Source organism: Danio aesculapii, chromosome 18 (assembly GCF_903798145.1).
Source record: "Danio aesculapii chromosome 18, fDanAes4.1, whole genome shotgun sequence".
NCBI classification, from domain to species: domain Eukaryota; kingdom Metazoa; phylum Chordata; class Actinopteri; order Cypriniformes; family Danionidae; genus Danio; species Danio aesculapii.
The window spans coordinates 35,672,322-35,694,817 of record NC_079452.1 but is presented as its reverse complement, the minus strand read 5'-3'; the positions used below and the strand labels follow the sequence as shown (position 1 = coordinate 35,694,817).

Sequence of the window (22,496 nt, the reverse complement as noted above, 5' to 3'; positions counted from 1 at the left end):
GTACCTCTATATACATTTCTGGAGAGTGCCAAATACATGCCAGGAGGTACATTTTTTTGGCAGCTTTTGTGTTCATGAATACACCAGAGGCCACTGTGTATGCTTTTTGAGATCTCAAATTTCTCTCATGAGTGCCATTCGCACCTGCTGTTCTTGCCTAAATCCACCAGAGGCTGCTGTCAACTGACTGACTGACCGATCGACTGACCCACCCTCCTCCTTCCCTAAACTCAACCAATAGTGTTTTCAAAAGTGCTGATTGACCCGTCCACCCACTTCCCTAAACCCAACCAAAATTGTTTTCAAAAGGGCCGATTGACCCGAACAACCTGGTTACAGCGGGAAAGCTGCCCATATGGAGGTAAGCGGTCAGCTGGTGGAGTGCGAAAAGGAACAACGTCACACCGCTCCGTAGTGTTCGTTTTAAAGATGAAATGCAGCCAAACGTACTTCTGGCTACATAATTCACAATCTCCGGAAATGTAAATAGGGCTATGTTTTCAGAATGAGCCTATGTTGATTCTCCCATGTTTGCGTGGGTTTCCTCTGGGTGCTCCGGTTTCCCCCAGTCCATAGACATGCGCTACAAGTGAATTGGATGAAGTAAATTGGCCGTAGCGTATGAATGTGTGTGTGAATGTCAGAGTGTATGGATGTTTCCCAGTATTAGTTTGCGGCTTGAAGGACCTCCGCTGCATAAAACATATGCTGGAATAGTTGGCGGTTCTTTCCGCTGTGGTAATCCCAGATAAATAAGGGACTAAACCGAATAAAAATGAATTAATGAATATTTCATATTAATATTAATATATTTTGTATTTAATAAAATGTATATTTTATGTATTATAATTTATATTTAATATACATTACGCAAACTTGACTTACTCAATGGTAAGTCGCTTTGGACAAAAGCGTCTGCTAAAAGACTAAATATAATACAAATATATAAACTATAGAATTTTTGCTTTAGTTTTTTTGAACAAACAATGACAAAAACATCTTAGACATATATGTAATATAATGTAAGGTAATGCGTGTTTATATAGCACATCTATTGTGTATGGCCATAAACCCAAAGTGCTTCACAATCATGAGGGGGGTCTCTCCACACCACCACCAGTGTACAGCATCCACTTGGATGATGCGACGGCAGCCACAGGACAACAGCACCAGTCCGCTCATCACACACCATTTTGTGGGGGAGTGGAGAGACAGTGATAGAGCCAAATTCAGTGGATGGGGATGATGGTAGGCCATGATGGTTAAGGGCCGATGGAGGGAATTTGCCCAAGACACCGGGGTTACACCCCTGCTCTTTACGAAAAGTGCCATCGGTTTTTTAATGACCACAGAGAGCCAGGACCTCGGTTTAACGTCTCATCCGAAAGACGGATATAAATAAAATATGCAGAAATATACATAAAATGCGAACCTCAAATTAAAAGAAATATGTATACACATTTTTTAAATGATTAAAATTGACTATTTTCATACAAAGCTGTCGTATATCATAAGAAGACTTGGAATTAAGTCAAGTAGAAATAAAAAGAATTTATTTCAACACCATTGTCATTTTAAATAACGTCCATATGCCTACAGTGAGGCACGATGCCAAAATACAAAAATAGTGTATTTTACTCAGTGAAATTTAAATGTTTGGTTAAAACAGTAATCTCAAAAGAGAATTCTATGTAAATAATGCTAAAGCATGCACAATCTCATGTACAAAAAATATAAATATTTACATACATTCAACATGAATGCAAATTTATCCTTGGTTAAAATTAAAGCGCAAACAACTGGTGCCATGTTGTTGTTGTTTTTTTTTGGATTCATATACAGTTGAAGTCTGAATTATCAGCCCCCCTTTGTTATTTATATATATATTTCTTTAATATTTACCAAATTATGTTTGACACAGCAAGGAAATTTTCACATTATGCCTGATAATATTTTTTCTTCTGGAGAAAGTCTTATTTGTTTTATTTCGCTAGAATGAAAGTAGTTTTTAATATTCTTAAAAACATTTTAAGGTCAAAATTATTAGCCCCTTTAAGCTATATATTTTCAGATAGTCTACAGAACAAACCATCGTTATACAATAACTTGCCTAATTACCCTAACCTGCCTAGTTGCCTAGTTAACCTAATTAACCTAGTTAAGCCTTTAAATGTCACTTTAAGCTGTATAAAAGTGTCTTGAAAAATATCTAGTCAAATATTATTTGCTGTCATCATGGCAAAGATAAAATAGATCAGTTATTAGAAATTAGTTATTAAAATGATTATGTTTAGAAATGTATTGGAAAAACCTTCTCTACGTTAAACAGAAACTGGGGAAAAAAATAAACAGGGGGGCTAATAACTCTAACTTCAACTGTTTATCATTTTTGTATAGGTACCATATTTCGCACAAAAGGGCATTAACAAAACCAATAGATTAGGACATATCTTTCAAATCAATCAAGATGACTTATTATTTGGTTCATTTTAAAATGACAGAATCAGTTGGTCACTTTCAAGGAACTGCTTAAATACAAGATTTGTGTCATTTCACTGATATTTCGTGATGTTTTCCTCTGTATAAACATACTGGTAATGAGATTGGTTCATTTATCATGTCTTTATATTTGGTTTACATTTCGTTTAATCCACATTCAGTGGGTCTGTAAGCACTGCGACTCTTCAAACCTCATATCCAGGCCTCACTGGTACCTCTAGTGGTGGCGTCGGTTTCTGTTCTTGCGGAGCTCTTGAACGTGTTTCCATTTGCCCTTCTGCTTCTGCTTCTTCTCCCTGTGCCACATGGTTTCGCAGTACTCATCCAGAGATCGCGCAGGGCCGCTCAGCATGCGCAAATAATCCTTATAGCGCTGGCGGGGTTCAGTCACAGCAGGGTTTTCTGATGATTCCCGTACAGCAGGTTGATGTGCATTGATTTGTCCGCGGTCCAGAACGTGAAGAGAGACGTGGAGGAGGGTTCGGGTGAATCTGTGCTCCTGAGACGTGCAGAAGTAGGAACCCGCATCGCCACGCTGGAGCCAACGAATCAGCAAACCTCGATCGGTTATCAGTACACACTCGTCTGGTTTAATCTGCAACAGACACAGTATGGGTAATTTGGTAGGTTTTGGGTAGGTTTAAAGGTGGGTTAAGGTGTAAGGGATGCGTCAACAGTGCAATTATAAATATAGTTACAGAAATAAAGATATAAGTACAAATGTAAAAACATGTACATACATAAACACTGCATTGTACTAGATTAATAATTTAAATGTAAGTACAAATTAATTAAAGGTACTCTGTAATATAAAGTGGGACCAGCGGTTTGCCAAAGCTTGTGGATTAACCCTAATTATATAGTAATGTTTTTAGTAACACTTTAGTTTAAGTAACAATTCACACCATGTACTACTGGCTTATTAACTGGCTATTATTAAGATATTAATGGTTTATAAACACTAATAAAGTATGAGCTTATTTTACATCCCTAATCCTACCTAATACCTAACTACTACATTACTAACTATTAATAAGCAGCTAATTAGTAGTTTATTGAGCTAAAAGTCTCAGTTTGTATTTTGTTAATAGCAAAAATTGTACATTGAAATAAAGTATGGGATCAATTCCAGTGAAAGCTTGACTATTTTAATGTCATACTGTTCCTTTAACAGCATCGATGTTGTGATGTAATTCAAATATAAACTATTAAATAGACTTAAGTATCCATTTGGTAGTTAAAGCATAAAAAGAGACGAAAGACTGCTTAAATGCAGTTGTCGTCATTAGCAGCAGGCTAGCGCAAAAACTCCACTAAAAATCCTGAGGTAAACTTAATTTCCATATTTTAAAGATATAGTGGGGAAAAATATAATTTAATGCAGTGCTTCTTGTTTGGTCTGATACCCACTTTATAACGTATATCAATCAGGCAGTGAAGATTGCTGTTTTTTTAAAGAAATCAGACTTTAAACGTGGCAATTTTGTAAGGGATGACAATTCACTGGAAGCCCTGGGGCTGGCTGACTGAAAATAAAAGACTGTGTGGATATACTCCATTAATGTTGGATCATTAATCATGTTTAATACAAATATTTTTTGTTAAAAAATAAACATGGGTCAAAACATCAAAGATAAAATATTAAAATGTAAAAATAATATAATTATTATATTAACAGCTTTAATTAAACCATTGCATCCATAAAGCTGAAATTCATGTAATAGTATAAAAGTTCACCTGACTGTATAAGAAAAATGCATAAAATTGTAAATAGTTAAGACAACTGCAAACAACTTAATAAATTGTGTAATAAATAAAAAACTTGATAAATAAATCTTTTTGAAACAGTTAAAAATATATGAAGATATACAGACAATGAGTCATGTACAACAAAAACATAGTTCTAACTGTCTTAAAAAATATATAACTAGCGTAATATGATGGCTTCTATTAATATCAGAGGCTGTGTTTTTCACATTTTATATCAGGGGGTCCCTGTGCCATGTTTCTATCACATAAGGGGTCCTTGACCGGGAAAAAAAAAAAAAGTTAAAGACCCATGCTATAGTCCATGTACTATAAATGTACCTAATGTTTCTTTAAGAGAATTAATCACAGTTATTTAACTTAATCACAGCCAAGCAGTGAATTTATGTGTCGCTTGCTGGGTTTATTCCCATAAATCATTCAACCAGGAGCCCACAGCAAGACTCCCTCAAGGTCAGAGATCAGTCTTTAACCTCTGCGCTCTGCTTCCCGTTGACCTCACATTACACACATCTGATTGGTTATTAGAGTCTTATTAGACAAATTAGACAAGATGACCACATGTTAATGCTAACGAGAGAAAAAAGAAAAAAGGGGGCCACAGAAGTGTCATGCCCTCTGCCTTTATGGTTTCAGGGTCTACTTTTAACTCAAGGTGTTGTGTGATCTGTTGCGCTAATCTATGGCCAAGGTGTCCATCTTTCTGCTGACCTCTGACATGCGTAGGAAGTGCTTTGTGTTTGCAGAACATACAACTTAGTTTGTGATTGTACAGAGAGAAAAAATACACTTTAATTAACTGATTAAAAATATATTTATCACTGATTAATAGGTTTAAATGTACAGTTCAGCCAAAAAAAAAAAAAATTAAAAAATAATCATAGACTTCCATATGTAAAAACAAATATTATAAAAGTCAGTGGTTACAGGTTTCCAGCATTCTTTAATATGTCTTCTTTGTGCTTAACAGAACAAGAAAACTCAAACTGGTATGAAACAAGTGAGTAAATGATGACAGAATTTTCATTTTTGTTGAACTATCCCTTTAAGTTAAAGGTGCCCTTATTAAAATATGGGTATACCAAGGCATAGTCGAATAATAAGAGATTTAACAATTTAACTTATTAAAGCAATGTAGTATGTGGCTGCACACTTTATTTAAATGTACAATGCACACTATTATATTGAGTTTTAGCTCAATAAACAACTAATTAGCTGCTTATTAATAGTTAGTGAGGGAGTATTGGGTTTAGGTGTTGGGATATAATGTAGAAAAAGACTATACTTAATTTTTTTTAAATGGTGGATTTATAAAATGTACTTCAACAGCTATAGGTACATTGGAATTAATGCTCAGTTTCTTCTAATCTACACACTGACCCTTTAACTTCATAAAACTTAAATGTATCATACATGGCTGTTTATATTTCTATTGAAATGCTGAAAGCTATAGACTTGGATTACTTGGATTGCCAAAATCATGGTTTTAGCTCAATCTAAAAAAAAAAACAAAAAAAAAAAAAAGTTGCTGCCCTAAAGGTGATTAATTTTTGGGTGAAATATCCCTTTTAAGCTTTTTTAATTTTTTATGTTCCACGCAAATGTCAACAAACTAAGAAAATGGAGCATGGATCATTCAAAACGTCAAACTTCCAAAATACCAAATACCCGTTCTAAAAACAAGCTAAAGATAATGATAAGCTGTCTTGCGTCCATGTGTACACAGATGGCTGGAACCAAAGTTGTTCATGCAAAGGAGCAGAGTGAAGCACATCCAAAACAATGGGATCCCAATAGACACATGCAGATTTCAGTTTAAATGGTGGTGGGCCAAAAGTAAAATTTTAGTGAAGCTTTAAATGATGGCTAATTGTGGAAGACAAATTGTTACTTAATTGAATAGTAAAGCTGCACATCAGGAGTTGATCCTCAGTGGATCAGTGCCTTCAGCAGTGTCTTTTGCATTACATTGACCTAAACTGAACTGAACTTCAACAGTAGATATGTTTCCATTCAAACATGCGAATTAAAAGTATGAATCTCGCATAAAACACGTGCAAATAAAGCAGTGTTTCCATCCAACGAGTCAAAGAGAACAGAATCGTCTCTTCCCGATTAACTGGCACCAAATATCAAAAGTAAAAACTGAATTTGGTAGGAGAAGCTGTGCGAATCTTTTCTTTATTTAATAAATTACTTGCGCCTCAAAATGCCGACACGCAATGAACACATGGTGGTGTTTGAAGGCATGAGAGGTGGAGCACAGAATTTGGGAGAACATTAATAACACTAGCGTTTTAGAATGACCAAAACAACATTTTAGATGTTTTACAATGTGCTCAGCCACTTGGTTTGTCCATTCAAACAGATTTTTATCATCATATGCTCTCTTATAACAAAATCCCATCACTTTTTTAATGCACATTCTGCAATTTATTTGGTAAAAGTGTTTCCATCGTAGTCTATGCACATCTTTTCTTTGAAGACTGCAGAGTGATGCATGAAAAAATTACTTTGAATAATTGTTTAAGTAGTTTGTGATGCATGTTAGAGTGTGCCCCCTAAAAGTACATGTGGCCCCTGCTCGCCGTCATCTCTTTTCTACCGTGGGTACATGGGGGAGGCTGCCGTAAAGATTTAGTTGGAACGTAGTGTTAAGTTCAAACTAAGTTCAGTGGTGGAACACAAAAATATTTAGTAGTGTGTAAGTAAGTGTCAATTTAAGTCACAACTAGACATTTTAACTAGGCCCCAGCATTCTACACTACTCTCCTGCCTGCCTGAATTGCTGGAATGTTCCACAATTTGAAATGTTATGGTTTTTATTCGTTTTTCTTCATCTATGTTAACCTGTTTTGACAGTCTACATTGTAAAAAGCGCTATAGAAATTAAGATTAGTTGAACTGAAATATTTCAATTTAGTGAAGTGAATCTTGCAATGAAAGTATCCGTTGAGTCGTTGTTCAATATCAGATTCTTAATCTATTTGCCTCTTCTCCTTCTGTTCTTGTTTGCCTGTCCTAGTTCTCTCTCCTTTTGACTTTTTTTTGTGTTATCTGTGTTTCTGAGCGTGCTGATTTCTCCTGCTAGTCACGCTGTTGTCGTGGACTAAATCAATACAGCTGTGCAGTAAGAAGAGGAGGGAAAGAAAGCTTCAAAGCATACCGAGTCCCTGTAAAACGCACACAAAATGCTTACCGCGGCATTGACTTGCTAATCTATCTGCCATTTAAAGGACGTATCTAGAAAATACGATAGCTAAACGACATTTTAGATTTGCATTGTAAATTTGGACAATGACTACACGCCATACCTTGAATCAGAGGCAACAGGGTGGTTTGGCACCTGAGATTAGATTAGATTAGATTAGATTAGATTCAACTTTATTGTCATTACACATGTACAAGTACAAGGCAACGAAATGCAGTTTAGGTCTAACCAGCAGTGCAATAGCAGCAAGTGCAGGATACAGGTATAAGTTATAAAGTGCAGTTATAGAAAAACTATGGTAATATTTACAGATGGATGTACTATCAACATTATATACAGGTTGTATTAGCTATGAACAGATTTACAATAAATGAATATATGTACAGGATACTATTAATAGCAGAAGTGTGCAGATAGATAAACATAATTACAAATGTCCATGTGCTGTGGGTATGTCCAGTTCAGATAAATGAATCAGTGCAATGAATATGTGCAAACTTTAAATGTGCAAATGTTAAATAGTGCAGTGATTGTGAGGAGTATAAGTTAGAGGAGTGTGGGGGGTGTATTGGAGGGGCAAAAGAGTCAGTGAGGGGCAGAGTTCAAAAGGAAGACAGCTCTGGGGAAAAAGCTGTTCCTCAGTCTGCTGGTTTTTGTCCGGGGGAGCCTGAAGCGCCTGCCGGAAGGCAGGAGAGAAAACAGTCTGTGAGCAGGGTGAGAGGTGTCCTTAAGAATACTGCGTGCTCGGCGCAGACAGTGTTTCTTCTGGATGTCCTCTATGGCTGGCAGTGTAGTCCCTGTGATGCGTTGGGCAGTTTTCACCACCCGCTGCAGTGCCTTACGCTCAGCAACAGAGCAGCTTCCATACCAGACTGTGACGCAGTTGGTCAGGATGCTTTCTATTGTGCAGCGGTAGAAGTTCACCAAGACGGCTGATGAAAGCTGGTTCTTCTTAAGTTGCCTCAAGAAGAATAGGCGCTGGTGAGCCTTCTTGACCAGGCTGGAGGTGTTGGTGGTCCAGGAAAGGTCCTTAGAGATGTGGGTCCCCAGGAACTTGAAGGATGAGACAGGCTCCACGGCCATCCCGTTAATGTGGATGGGATCATGCGAGCCTGTTCGTCCCTTCCTGAAGTCCACAATGAGCTCCTTGGTCTTGCTGGTGTTAAGGAGCAGATTATTGTCAGTGCACCAAGTGGCTAGATGCTGTATCTCCTCTCTGTAGGCAGTCTCATCATTATTGCTGATTAGACCAATCACTGTGGTGTCATCTGCAAATTTGATGATGGTGTTGGATCTGTTCACAGGCCTACAGTCGATGGTAAAGAGAGAGTAGAGGAAGGGGCTCAGCACGCAGCCCTGTGGTACACCAGTGTTGAGTGTGACGGTGGTGGAGCAGATGTGGCCTGATCTAACATTCTGAGGTCTGTTAGTCAGAAAGTCCATAACCCAGTTGCAGAGAGACGTGTTGATATCCAGGTCTCTGAGTTTGATCAGTAACCTGAGACAGCTGGAACTAAAACTTAAGGACCAAGGGCACATGAGAGTCAAGATGAAACGTGTGGGCATGACATGGAGATGTTCTGCCATGTCTTTGTGCTTTAAGTGAACATGTGTGTCTGTGTTTGGTATCCCTGCAGTATATCACTGTATAACCAGGGCTGAAGGTTTTACTGGCGGGCTAGGAGGAAACTGGCCTCTGATCAGAGATGCAGGTTTAAGCTCAGCATTGGTCTCAGTGCCGGGTCAAAGACATAAAACCCATGTTACGAGGCCTGCTGGCTCTGACTGTGGGTTTTCAGAAAGAGAGTACAAGATCGGTCTCGTTTCTCAAATACGAGCTGGCCTATCAGTGACCCCACAAGTGTATGGAAAGATTGTGGGAATCTGCAAAAAGCCATAATTTTTTAAATAATACAGGAAGGGTTTTCATAAAGTCCTGCCAGTGGTTTTCGGATGTCTGTGTTATTCCACCAACATTCGTTGAACATAAAAATAAATTTTGCATGCATATCAAAGCTGTTTAAAGGTGCTGCCTGTACTCTTCTAAAGCATAAAAATACCATAATATGTTTGCAGATATTTAAGAAGCATGTTAAGTGAACATTCTTGTTTATCTGAAAAACAATAAAGTCAGATATTCTGCTTTGAAAATGTCTGTTACGTGCTGGAACATCTGTCTGTGTTTTGGTCCCTTTAACCCCTTAGAATAGTCAACTAGCTGCACTCCAATGAAATGCCAAGGTTTATAATCTAATTAATATATATATATATATATATATATATATATATATATATATATATATATATATATATATATATATATATATATATATATATATTTAACTTCTTTAACGTTAATAAATATAGACACTGAATCACTGGTATGAGTTGGCTTGTACTGAGTCACAGTTCTAAAGTTAAATTTCAAATGGCTTATTTTATATACAAAGATCTGAGGTGAACTATCTGTTGCTGCTTTCAGAAGAATGGCAATAAATGTCACATAAAATGGCATTCAAACTCATATTATTAGCATTTAACACTGAATAAAGCACACGAGGTGTACCAGAGGTGATCATAGTCAGTTTTCTGAAGCCATTTCTAAAATATACATTTCAGGTGTTGGTTAGGAAAAAAATTTTATATAAAAAATATTCCTTCTATTGTGTACCGTTTACTTTATTTACAACATGACTTAAATCAGCCATTAGGCTCAATAGTCAGGTTCGCTCCTGTTGGTGTTGTCAATTTGGCAACATGCACTTGATTGTGTTTTGAACCAGGTGTGCAATATCTAGTTTAACCACTGGGTGTCAAACTTACATACTGCACCTTAACTTTAGACTATTAAAATGAAGAACACGATAATCTTTTTGTTGCAACGTATCATATGCACTCAAAAACAAATTATGGTATTTTGCATTATTTTTATAAATGACTAAATATCAAAATTTCTTTATGTAAATAAAAATTATACATTTAATTTAAATGTAGTACACTCTAAATGCAACGTGTTTATTTACATTTATTCAGCCTGTGGTATAAATATGTTAATTGTGAAAACAGTGACACTGAATCTGTACAAAAGATTGAACAGATAAAATACGGCTAGAAGCAAATCAAAACATTTAAAAAATGTTTTAGATCAAATAAATTAATTTAAATATACACACATACAGTTATGTGTAAATGTTTTAGTACTATTTAATAAATATTAAAAAGCAGATATCAATCTTGATGACTTAGCCAGCAAACCTGATGTTTGATTAATGACTGACAAACATTTATTACAAGTCTGTTACTTCATAAATGTATTCAAATGTAAATGTATTCAAATGTAAAATTCACTTGAAATACATAAATCTTAAACATACAGGTCTAAATATTTTAAACAGTGTGCTGCCTTTGAATGGCATTAAATTAAATTTCTGCCATTAATTACTCATTCATAGGCTGTTATATAAACCCATAAGACTTTTTGTTAATTTTCAGATGAAGATATTTTTTAAGGTAATATAAATGAAATGAAAGATTTAATGAATACATTCAAATGAAAACTGTCTTTCCCTCCATTGAAAGGCTAATCACCCCAAACTCTGATACTGATACTTTAGAATATGGGTGCCCAACCCTGATCCTGGAGATCTACCTTCCTGCAGATTTCAGCTGCAACCTTGATCAAAGTGCTCCTTCAAGTTGGTTTAATTGTGTTTGATTATTCATTAATTTTATTTTCAGCTTAGTCCCTTTATTCATCAGGGTAGCCACACCGAAATGAACTGCCAACTTATCCAGCATATTTTTTATGCAGCGGATGCCCTTCCAGCCGCAACCCATCACTGGGAAACACCCATACACACTCATTCACACACATACACTACAAACAATTTAGCTTACCCAATTCACCTATAGTGCATGTTTCTGGACTTGTGGGGGAAACCCATGCCAACACAGGGAGAACATGCAAACTCCACACAGAAATGCCAACTGACCCAGCCGAGGCTCGAACCAGGGACCTTCTTGCCGTGAGGTGACAGCGATACCCACTGCGCCCACCACACTGCCGTGTTTGATGAGGGTTAGATCTAAATTCTGAAGGAAGGTAGATCTCCAGGAACAGGGTTGAGCAGCCCTGCTTTAGAATGATCTGACATACAAAACAAAAAATAAATCTCTATGTTTATAATATTAAATATGTGTAAGTTTATTTTAAGTCTTCCTAAAAAGACAGTTATTTTTTTAAGATGACCAGTTTTAATTTGAGATATTATTTACATATAAACATTTACTAGTGCTCAGTCTTTACTAAAGAAATGTGTTGAAATGAATTTCATGCATCAAGCAAGCATGCGACAATTTCCAGAACCAAATCTGAATAATGTAAACTTTGTCTATCTACTCTAAGTATATTTACCTAAAACAAAGTATATCTAAACACATCTAAAAAGACCATTTGTGTGCAGAATATAAACTTATTTATTCAGATTTGATGATTTTCATTTTGAGGGCGGCACAGTTGTTATCACTGTCACCTCACAACAAGAAGGTCACTGGTTTCAGTCACGGCTGGGCCATTTGGCATTTCTGTGTGGTGTTTGCATGTTCTCCCATTGTTGGCGTGGGTTTCCTCCGGGTTCTCCGGTTTCCCCCACCATCCAAAGACATAGGTGTAGGTATAGGTGAAAGGATTTAGGTGAACTGAATGACCTAAATTGACCGCAGTGTATGAGTGTGTTTGTTTGCGTCTGGAAAGGCATCTGCTGCGTAAAACATATGCCGGTATAGTTGGCGGTTCATTGCGCTGTGGCGAACTTTTATAAATAAGGGAGTAAGCCAAAGGAAAATTAATGAATGAATGATTTGGTGAACTAACCCTTTAACAAAATCAACCCAGGGTGTGTGTTTAGGCTTTTTTAAAAGTGCTTTTTACAGAATAATTAAGGAACCAAAATCACAATTGGAAGCAGACAAAATAAACTCTTTACCCTCCTTATCCTATCGTTCTTTTCTTGTGTTCTCAGCTACGTAGGATCTGAAGCATCCATTATTTTATTACAACCAGATCTCTGTAAACTCAGTCTCCATAAACATTCACACAAAACACGCAAGTGCTGTTAGAAAACTTCTTCTATCACTCATTGTTGTCTTTTACGAGGTGAAGTGTGGGCTGATATGTTAACATCGCACCACACATGCGAGATTGTGTTTGTGTGGCGCAGGTGTTTTGGGCAGCTGGGCAGTAGGGAGTCGTTTTTTTTTTTTGCTGTGGGAAAAAAACAGGAGAACGAAAGGAGTAGAAGAAAAGCAGGAAAGGAAACAAAAACAAAAGGAATGCATCACAGCAGGGCTGATGTTTACTTGAGACATGGGACTACAGGAACTGGACATTTCTTCTCGAATTGCATCTACCGTCATGTGACTTTTGTGCTGTGATTTGACCTTCTGCTGTCATGCCTCCCCAAATGTGTCTTCAACCCTTTCTTTCTCTCTCTCTCACACACACACACGTATACTCCTGTTGGGATTAATTGTTGTGGAGATGGATCGATGGAAGGATATGCTGATCTACCTCTCCAGAGTCAGGTCTTGGCCCCCGTCTATTCATCACAGCTAATAAAGACACAGCACAAGGTTAAACTGACCTCTGTATCTGCACTATGAACTTCAATCCTCTGCCCACATATAGACGTACACTTCAATTTTGTCCAGGCCAGTTTACTGGTTTGCCTTTTTTAATGCTTCAGTTGAACCACAATTTGAAAGCAACATCTGATTTTCATCACTTCATTTTCAGTAGTTTTTGTTTAATTATCATTATTTAATCATCAATACAATGTTTTTCATTTTCAAGTTATTTCAATGTCCACTGTAGGGTTTTCTTTTTCTTTTTTTATCAGTGTAACGGTACTATCAATTTTGTCCTCATCTGTGAAATCATTTCTTTTCTCAAATTTCATTTTTTATTTAGTTAAAATACATTTTAGTAATAAAGTAACACTTTTTTGAATCAATCTGACATATTTTAGCAATTTTAGAAGAAAACTGTTGGTAATACTTTATTTGCTATATACTACATTTGCACATTAACAAATTAAGCATTAGCAAATAGTTAATTCATCATTCAAGCATTAAGTCTACATTAATAGACATTAGTAAGCAGTTTAGCTACAAATGCTGCATTCTTGACTTAAAAGCACATAAATAATTTACTTAATGATTAATTTTTCATTACTTAATTGATAACTGCTGATAACAAAACTACCATTTTTCATAAAAAATATTTTTAAAAGATAATGTAGACAGAAATATATTTTTGCTGTAGTTACTAACTTCTAAGTGTAGTCTACCAATATTGGGTAGTATTTTTAAATTTAAACAACTCCAATATAATTTCACTTTAAACATAAATTGCATATTGTTACTTTTGACCCCGTCAGTAGGGATAAAAGAAACAAGGGTGGGTCAAAAGTAACACAACAATATTTGCTAGATTTACTGGCTTAATCTTGTTTATTTATTTTAAATATATCTGACTATGACCTTGTTGATGTTAACTATGTAAACATTTTTGTCCTTTATTTTTGCAAAAAATATTAAACTGCATTTTCATTAAAAAATTCACTTTTATCAGATGTTTCAAAAGCAATCCAACAATGCAGTTAGTTAAAAGTTTCAACAATTTTTTTTTTTTTAATTATTTATTTTTCATTTAATTGAAGCGAAAAATAACAATAATTACAATAATTACACCACTACAATAATTTACTTTCTGCACTTAAAAACAGAAATTTGGAGCTAACTGAAGGACACGGTCTCGAATCAGGTGATATTTGGCAGCTCCATCAAGGATTGCATGCTGAATGTGCTGTTCTAGCATGGAAAGCAAATGTTGTTAGGGCTTCGAGAAAATTTATTTTTTTACTTTTGTCCCACCTTACTTTCATTCCCACTCTCCCCTACTACTGTTTTGTGAGCTCATCCAGTGAGGACTAATTATGATTTGTAAATTCCTTATGAATGGAAATTAAATGCGCACTAATTTTCGTAAAAAAAAATGAAATAAACGACAGAATGGTTTCATTCATCAAATGAAAAATAGCTATTTGCAATCTTATCTAAAAATTAAATTATTGTTTGGTTTAAAACATCTCTTCCCAATACTTTTAGGAACTAATATATGCATTTAAGGGACTAATTTGTACTTTTTTTAAGTTATCAGACAGGGCAACACTGTGGCTCAGTGGTTAGCATTGTCACCTCACAGCAAGAAGGTTGCTGGTTTCTGGAGTCCCGACTGGGTCAGAGGGCATGTTGACATAATAATGCATGCATAATAACAATGAACAGTAATGAAGATAAGATGAGATTAAATGTGAAGGTGTAAAACAGTAAAAGAGAGGGATGAATCCACAAGTGAAGGTCAGTTCTGGACAGTTCTTATGTACTCTGCATCTGCGTTTGTGTTTGACCAGATTTCTGGCTGTTTTCACTATACCCAAAAGAGCTCAATTTCTCTGTTATAACAAATTGTTTGATAATATATCTTCAGAATTATGCAACATTTACTTTTTTAAGCATCAGAGGGTTGAGAGTTACTGTAAATCAGTTTCTGGAGGGTGTCCAATGATAAAATAACCCAGTGAAGTCAAAAGACATTGTTAAAAAGAGAAAATATGACTGGAATATAGCCAGGCTATACATTACAGTATCAATGCTGAGTCAGTTTAAAAACAACAAAAAACAACCACTTTTTAACAACCCAGGCTCATTCTGATTACGTACCCCTATATACATTTCCGGAAAGCACCAAATACGTCACATGAGGTACGTTTTTTGCAGTTTTTGTTTTCGCAAATCCACCAGAGGCCGCTGTGTATGCATTTTGAGATCTCAAATTTCTCTCTCGAGTGCCATTCGGGTCTGCTGTTCTCGCGTAAATCCACCAGAGATTGCTGTCGACTGACAGACCAACCAATAGCCCCATCCACCCCCTACCCTAAACCCAACCAATAGTATTTTTTCAAAAGCACCGATTGACCCGCCCACCCACTTCCCTAAACCCAACCTACAGTTTTAAAAAGCAATGCAGAAAAAGAAAAGACTCGCCAGACTCAAACTCAGTTGACACTGTCAACTCCGCTCTGCGTCTTCAGTCCTCCGACGTACGCCAGTGGACAAACTGGTAACAGCAGAAAAGTCGTCCATACGGAGTTAAGCGGTCAGCTGGTAAGTGCGAAAGCAAACGGCATCATACCGCCCGGTAGCATTTGTTTTAAAGACAAACTGTAGACATACGTTCCTCTGGCTACATAATTCGCAATCTCCAGAAATGTATATAGAGCTAGGTTTTCAGAATGAGCCTATGTTGCATTTCAAAGTACTTTTATTTTGGGTGAATCAGTGTTTGCACAGTTTAAGATGTTTTAATGCTAACACTCGATAGATATTGATATCTGCCATAGATATTTACCACAATATTAGAATTAAATGATAGAATCTATTTCATAATTAAACAGACTGCAGTCTGTAGTGAAGCTAACTAATAGTCACTACACTGAAAAAAAAATATTTATTGCATTTACAAAAATTTTTTTAAGGTAACTTGTTATTATTGTAATTATTATGGGCTGATTTTAAACAAACAAGTCAAATTTAGTATTGAAATTCAATTGATTTGTTTATTTTAATTTAGCCCATATTAATTGTTTCAACCCAGGCTCATTCTGAAAACGTACCCCTATATACATTTCTGGAGAGCACCAAATACTTCCCAGGAGGTAAGTTTTTTTGCAGTTTTTACTTTCACGAATCCACCAGAGGCCGCTGTGTATGCTTTTTGAGATCTCAGATTTCCCAACCAATAGTGTTTTTAAACGCACCGATTGACCAGCGTCCACCCACTTACCTAAACCCAAGCAACAGTGTTTTGAAAAGCAATACAGAAAAACAAAAACCCCTCATTTTCACCACGCTATCAGATTTGACCACATTCTCACCCTGTTATTTACTTTTATTACCTGTTTATTTTCTTTTTGGCTTTTGTTTTTGTCTTAACTGCTTTCTGGAACTGTTCTTCTCCGGACTTGAACCCCATCGTCCCTTCTCTGCATCTCAAGTCCGCCGATGTAAGATACAAGCCACTGAGCAAACTGGTAACAGTGGGAAAGCCGTCCACATGGAAGTGAGCTATCAGCTGGTAAGCGCGAAAAGGAATGGCATCATACTGCTCCGTAGCGTTCGCTTTAAAGACGAAGTACTTCTGGCTACATAATTCCAAATCTCCGGAAATGTATTTAGGGCTAGGTTTTCAGAATGAGCCTATGTTGAATTGTTTGCAACCAGTTACCTTAAAAAAAATTGTAAATCGAATAAATATTTATTTTCAGTGTAGTAACAAAGTGGGTGAATAAAACACAAACACACAGCCACACACACATACACACACACACACCGATGTTCTCTATGATAGTGATACCTCTTGACGGTGGTCCACTCCTGGCTTCAGTACAAACCAGCGGATCAAGGCCTGCTGGGATTTCGAAACGCACTCAAGAAAAGAGGAGTTGCTCTCCACTCCGTACAACACCTTCTCCTCGACATTCCTCCCTAACACTGCAAAAGGGAAAGAGAGAGGGAGCGATCAGCATATCAAAAAGACATTTTTTGGGTTAACGTTGAGGTCCATTAGCTGAGCCCCACAGGACAATGCAGCATCTTAAAACAAAACAGAGCTTTTAGTGCTTTTATGCTCCATATGCGCGCACACACACACACACACACACACACACGCACACGCACACACACACACACACACACACACATACACACACACACGCGCACACAAACACAAATACAGACATATACTGTATGCCCTCACAAGCCTTCTTACCATCCTCTGTGTCCCAACAATGGCTGGATGGGTCTCCATGTTTAATGTCCTGCCTTCTGGCCCTCCTGTAAGCACACAGGACAAAGCCTTTAATTGAGCATGCATTAGATTAACCTCGATTGCATTTTAGAATTTATCAATAGCAATGTGTTACACAGAAAGCGTTTTTTGTTTTCAAAAGATGTCTTATAGATGTCTAATAGACGTCTAAACATAGTCGTCTTGGCTAAAACAAGGCTAAATTTGAGCTATCAGTGAAAATCTAATAGACGTCTAAGAATAGGCTAAAACTACACTAGTTCATCAAATCAAACTGCTCATTAAACAAACAGAAATGAATGACTACACACGTAAAGTCTGTCTAATCTATCTATTTGATGGCTAGATTAGTTTTGAGCAATTCTTAGATGTCTATTAGATTTTCACTGACAGCCCAAGTTCAGCCTTGTTTTAGCCGAGCTGTCTACCTATTAGTTTAAACATTTTTAGACACAGATATCAGCAAAGACGCATTAAAACCAACTTCCATTACTGTAGATTATACAATGCACAATCAATGCCAAAATTATGGCTTTGGTTCCCAAGGAATGCATGAAATATTAGAAGTACATAGAATATAGAATAGAAATGCAATGCAATTCCCTTTACACAAAAGCATCTGCTAAATGCTTAAATACAAAAACAAATTGATGGAAAACCATTTAAAGTTTCAAGAGACTTTTTTTTCAAGAGATTATTCTTTCTCTGATTTGTCCAAAGACATGTGCTATAGGTGAATTGAATAAACTAAATTGGCCATGGTGTATGAGTGTGTGAATGAGTGTGGGTGGATTTTTCCCAGTACTGGGTTGCAGCTGGAAAGGGATCCACTGTGTAAAACATATGCTGGATAAGTTGTAGGTTCATTCCACTGTGGTGACTGCTGATGAATAAAGGGACTAAGCCAAAGGAAAATGGATGAATGGAGGAATTTTAAAATACCTTTAAAATAATCAGGGATAACATTTTTGTATGTCTTTTTTTTTTTAAGAAGAAGAACAACAACAGCCTGGTTTGTCACTGTTTGGAAAACAATACGAAGTAGAAATGAATTCTAATGCTGATCAATTTTGAATTATGAATTATGTCAAGGCTTAAAGTGAAGAAGTTGCTACAGTCTGTTGAATCACAGCAAGAAGGTATTGGTCCGAGTCTAATCTGGACGAGGAGGACTTTCTCGGTAGAGTTTGCATGTTCTTCCCATGTTCATATGGGTTTCCTACGGTTTCCAATAGTATCTGGATGCAGACTTGGATTTGCAAACTGAGACTGCATATCTTAAACTTGCAATGTCAGACACAATGCACTCAATGGAGCAAGTGATGACACTGTGAAGGGTAGGGATGGGGTGGGGTAAGGTGTGCGCATTAAAAAATATTGTATGCAGCTCACCTTGCAAATGCACCAAGTCTGTATCCAGACCTCTCTCCAGGTTTTCCCCACAGTCCAAAGACATGCTATCCAATTCAATTGGATAAACTTAATTGGCTGTGGTGTGTGAGTGTTTCCCAGCACTGAGGTTTGTATTCTTAATGCTGGGTTGTGACTGAAAAGGCATCTGCTTTCTAAAACAAATGCCAGAGTAATTATCAATTCATTCCACTGTAACCAAAAACTGGGAAGAAGCCAAATAAAAGTGAGTAAACAACGGAGCTGCACATCAATTGGATTTGCTATTCGGTGTTTGGACTTTCAGCAGTGAAAATTAAACCACAATGAACTGAACTAAATTGACCTTAAACTCTGAAAACTGAACTGACACAGTTTCAATTTCAATTTACTAGAACTTCTATGTTCAGCTGCTTTGAAACAATCTACATTGTAAAAGTTCTATAGAAATAAAGATGAATTGAATTTAATTAAACTGGCATGACATAATTAAAAAAAAATCAGGGAAAAATTACGTTTGTTGAGAGATTTCGGTTTTATACATTAATGCTGCTTGCTTGTGTGGTGTCAGATCTGTGGTGTCAGATCTTCCAACTACCTATGGCGTTATGACAAAATGTTGTGAGGGCAGTATTACAAGTCGATATCGCATTCATCTAATACGAGCACGAGAATCTCTTTGCTTGTGCGCCGATTTCCTCTGTTTGTGCACAAAACTTCTTGCACGCCCTCAAATATACGCTGCTCAAGTACCGATTTTCTTGTGCGCTCTCAAATAAACACTTCTCAAGTGCATTTATGTAACAAGTATGGATCCCACATTTATTAGATTTGCTAAGAATATTTATGAATGTCTCCAATAGACCTACAGAATGGCATTGATGTCTCCTGAAGTAAAGTGAAACGGCCATAAACTCTGGCAAGATAAAGTCATTGTATGCAGAACCATAGTCCTTTATCTATATATAAGGTGTAATTATGGAAAGTGTGTTCAGCATAACTGAAGGCTACGTTGTGTTTCCTGGACTCGCGCATCGCGCAGACCTGTCAGTCAGCCAGTCATTCAGCATGTAACCTTAAAGGGTTAAACAAATAACACACAGCACTACTATGATTACAGGAAAGTTCTGTAAATAATTCACCTACATTTTAATATGTGTTGGTGCGATAATAACTGCTATATTTAAAAAAAAACAGCAACCACTAAAGGTTTTAAGAAGATAAGAAGGTGTAACGTAGCCGTGGCGTGAATGAATTTTGTTGTGGCGCCCCAAAGTAGTTTAATATATATTAAAAGGAAATATTTACACTCTGTAAAAATTGTTGGGTTAAAAATAACCCAACAAAGCACCAAATATTTTTAACTCAACCATTGGGTTAAATAAATAACTCAATGTTTTTTAGAGAGCATAATCATCTACACTTTGCTTTCAGCAGCGTAGAGATGTAATAGCAAACCACTGCTCAGTTATTTTGAAGTTCCTTTAATTTCAAAACCAAGAATAAAAAAATGATTGTTATTGTAGACAATGAGAGCAAATCATGAAATAATTAACTTAATTAACCGTTTATAATAAGCAAAACAGGGTTATCTTCAGAGGAAAGAACAGAAACAAAACAAAGCAAATTTCATGTTAAGTTCTTTGTTTCACTTCAAACACAACAGCTCTACAGTTGTCATTTTTCAGCCAGCAAACTTCACTGACAAGTCTGAATCTTAATGAAGCCGCAAAGTGCATTTCAAACAGAGCCATCTGACAGCCAAACAATCTCCAAAACAAACTAACATTCCTCTCTGTGTGTTTCTCTCCTCTCTCTCTCTCCCTCTCTCTGCAGGAGTGACCTGGCCTCTTTGCGTCAGTGGCGGACCGGAGAGCCGGGGAGAGAAAGGGCAAGAAAACTTCTCTGGCAGCTCACATACATCATCTCAACAACAAAGCAACTTTAATCAATTTGCCTGTCCAGTCCGGTCCCACTACACCCTATGGCACAGGAAAAATCAAATATTTATCATTTTCTTCTCTGTGCTGAACTCCAGGAAACAACTCACCCTGGAGAAGTAGGTCAGAAAGAGGGCACCACAAAGCCCAGTCTCTCTCTCTTTTAACTTTCCACTATCCTAAACACCAAACTGCACACGGTGCACATCTCAGGGATGTCACAGGACACACATGTGGCTTTAGGTGCCAATAAGAAGACCGTTGACTTGACAGAAGTGCTGACTCTGTAAATCAATGTCAAGGCTTTGCATCGACTCATCTTTGGGACAATCGCTTAATCAGTTCAACTATGCATATATATGTCTGTGTGTGTGTGTGTTTGTGTGTGTGTGTGTTTGTGTGTGTATTAGTATTTTTAGTATAAATATATTTTTTGATACTATTTCAAATATTTTCTGTTTTAGTTTGTTTCTTCAATGGTTTTGTTAGTTTTAGTTTAGTTTGTATTTTGTGACCTATATATTTTTTATATATTTAGTGTTACATCCATATGACCATCAGTGTTGGGGAGGTTACTTTGGAGTAATAGCGTACCTTTCAATTACTTTATAAAAGTAAAGTAACTGATTACTTTTTGATTACTTATAAGTTTCTAATGGATATTTTCAACTAAATAATTTTCAAGCCTTTATACCAAGCAGGTGTGACCACTCTGTTTACTGTTAGAATTTCTATATCTTTCATCACTTGAATTAAGATTATATTAATTTAATTTTAAAGTACAGCCACCACAAAACCAGACCTTATAACAAAAAATAGTTTACTATTGTTACAAAATCTAAATTTTGCATATTGTATATATATATATATATTTACAACTCTTTATTAATGAATTACACTACATAATGTAGTATCATTAGTAACTATTATAAACTCAAAGTAATTACCATAGTATACTTTAGCCTTTACTACAGTAAACTATATATAAAGACCTCCCCTCCCTCAGTCATCTTTTCATCAAGCAAATTTCTCATGTTAGCCTAATTGGTTGGCGATGTCATGGACCAGAGCGAGAATTGGCAGTAACGCACGAAAAAGTTTGTTGTCAAGCACCGAAAAACAGGAAGAAGAAGAAATCACCATTCTTGCTATCATATGGATTTACTTTCATCTGCTAGACCAGCCTCACAGCTCTGTTAATGTCAGTGCCGTCACTTATCGTTCCACGATCGGTAAATGTAACTTGTGTGGGCACTACTGCACTACGTGACTAATAAAATAGCTTCGATACTGAAAAGCTGTTTGATTTATAAAGTAACGATGCTACCACCAAGCTACTGAGAAATCTAGTTAAGCTAGTAGCGTCACTACTTGTAGCAACACTATTGCCCAACACTGTTAATGTGATAAAATCGCTTTGGCAAGAGGAGTTTGTTGCCTGAATTTAACAAATCAATAACTTTGTGAGTCATAATATATCATTCGAAATGAAAGGGTCTGTTTTTATTTCTGTACACTCACGATATTGACAAAAACCATTTGCTTTTATAAAATAAAGAAAGGCTAGGTTACATACCTGTAGATGCTTCCTCGGGTTTGACATTGAAGTTTTTGATGTCGAAAGTATTTTAACAGCTGGCAAACAAATTTTGCACTGAACTGTTATATATGTGCCCTTCTCGGATTTCAGGGTGAAATAATTTTTACATTTCCAGCAATGAAATGCATTTTTATCACTTGCCATGGTGGCAACTCTAAGACT

The 22,496-nt window shown here is 36.5% G+C and overlaps 1 protein-coding gene across 3 annotated transcripts in view; it reads right to left on the bottom strand.

The window, feature by feature from the left end:
- Nucleotides 1-1,914: 1,914 nt before the first annotated feature.
- sema3d (sema domain, immunoglobulin domain (Ig), short basic domain, secreted, (semaphorin) 3D) overlaps nt 1,915-22,496 on the bottom strand; it is an 83,821-nt gene continuing 63,239 nt past the window's right edge. For all 3 annotated transcript variants that reach the window (XM_056478218.1, XM_056478220.1, XM_056478219.1), the window contains exons 16-18: nt 17,367-17,431; nt 16,953-17,089; nt 1,915-3,094 (exon numbers count right to left, since the gene is read on the bottom strand). In XM_056478218.1, the coding sequence (XP_056334193.1) occupies nt 2,717-3,094; nt 16,953-17,089; nt 17,367-17,431 (580 nt within the window). In that variant the 3' untranslated portion in view covers nt 1,915-2,716. The remainder of the gene's footprint in view (nt 3,095-16,952; nt 17,090-17,366; nt 17,432-22,496) is intronic.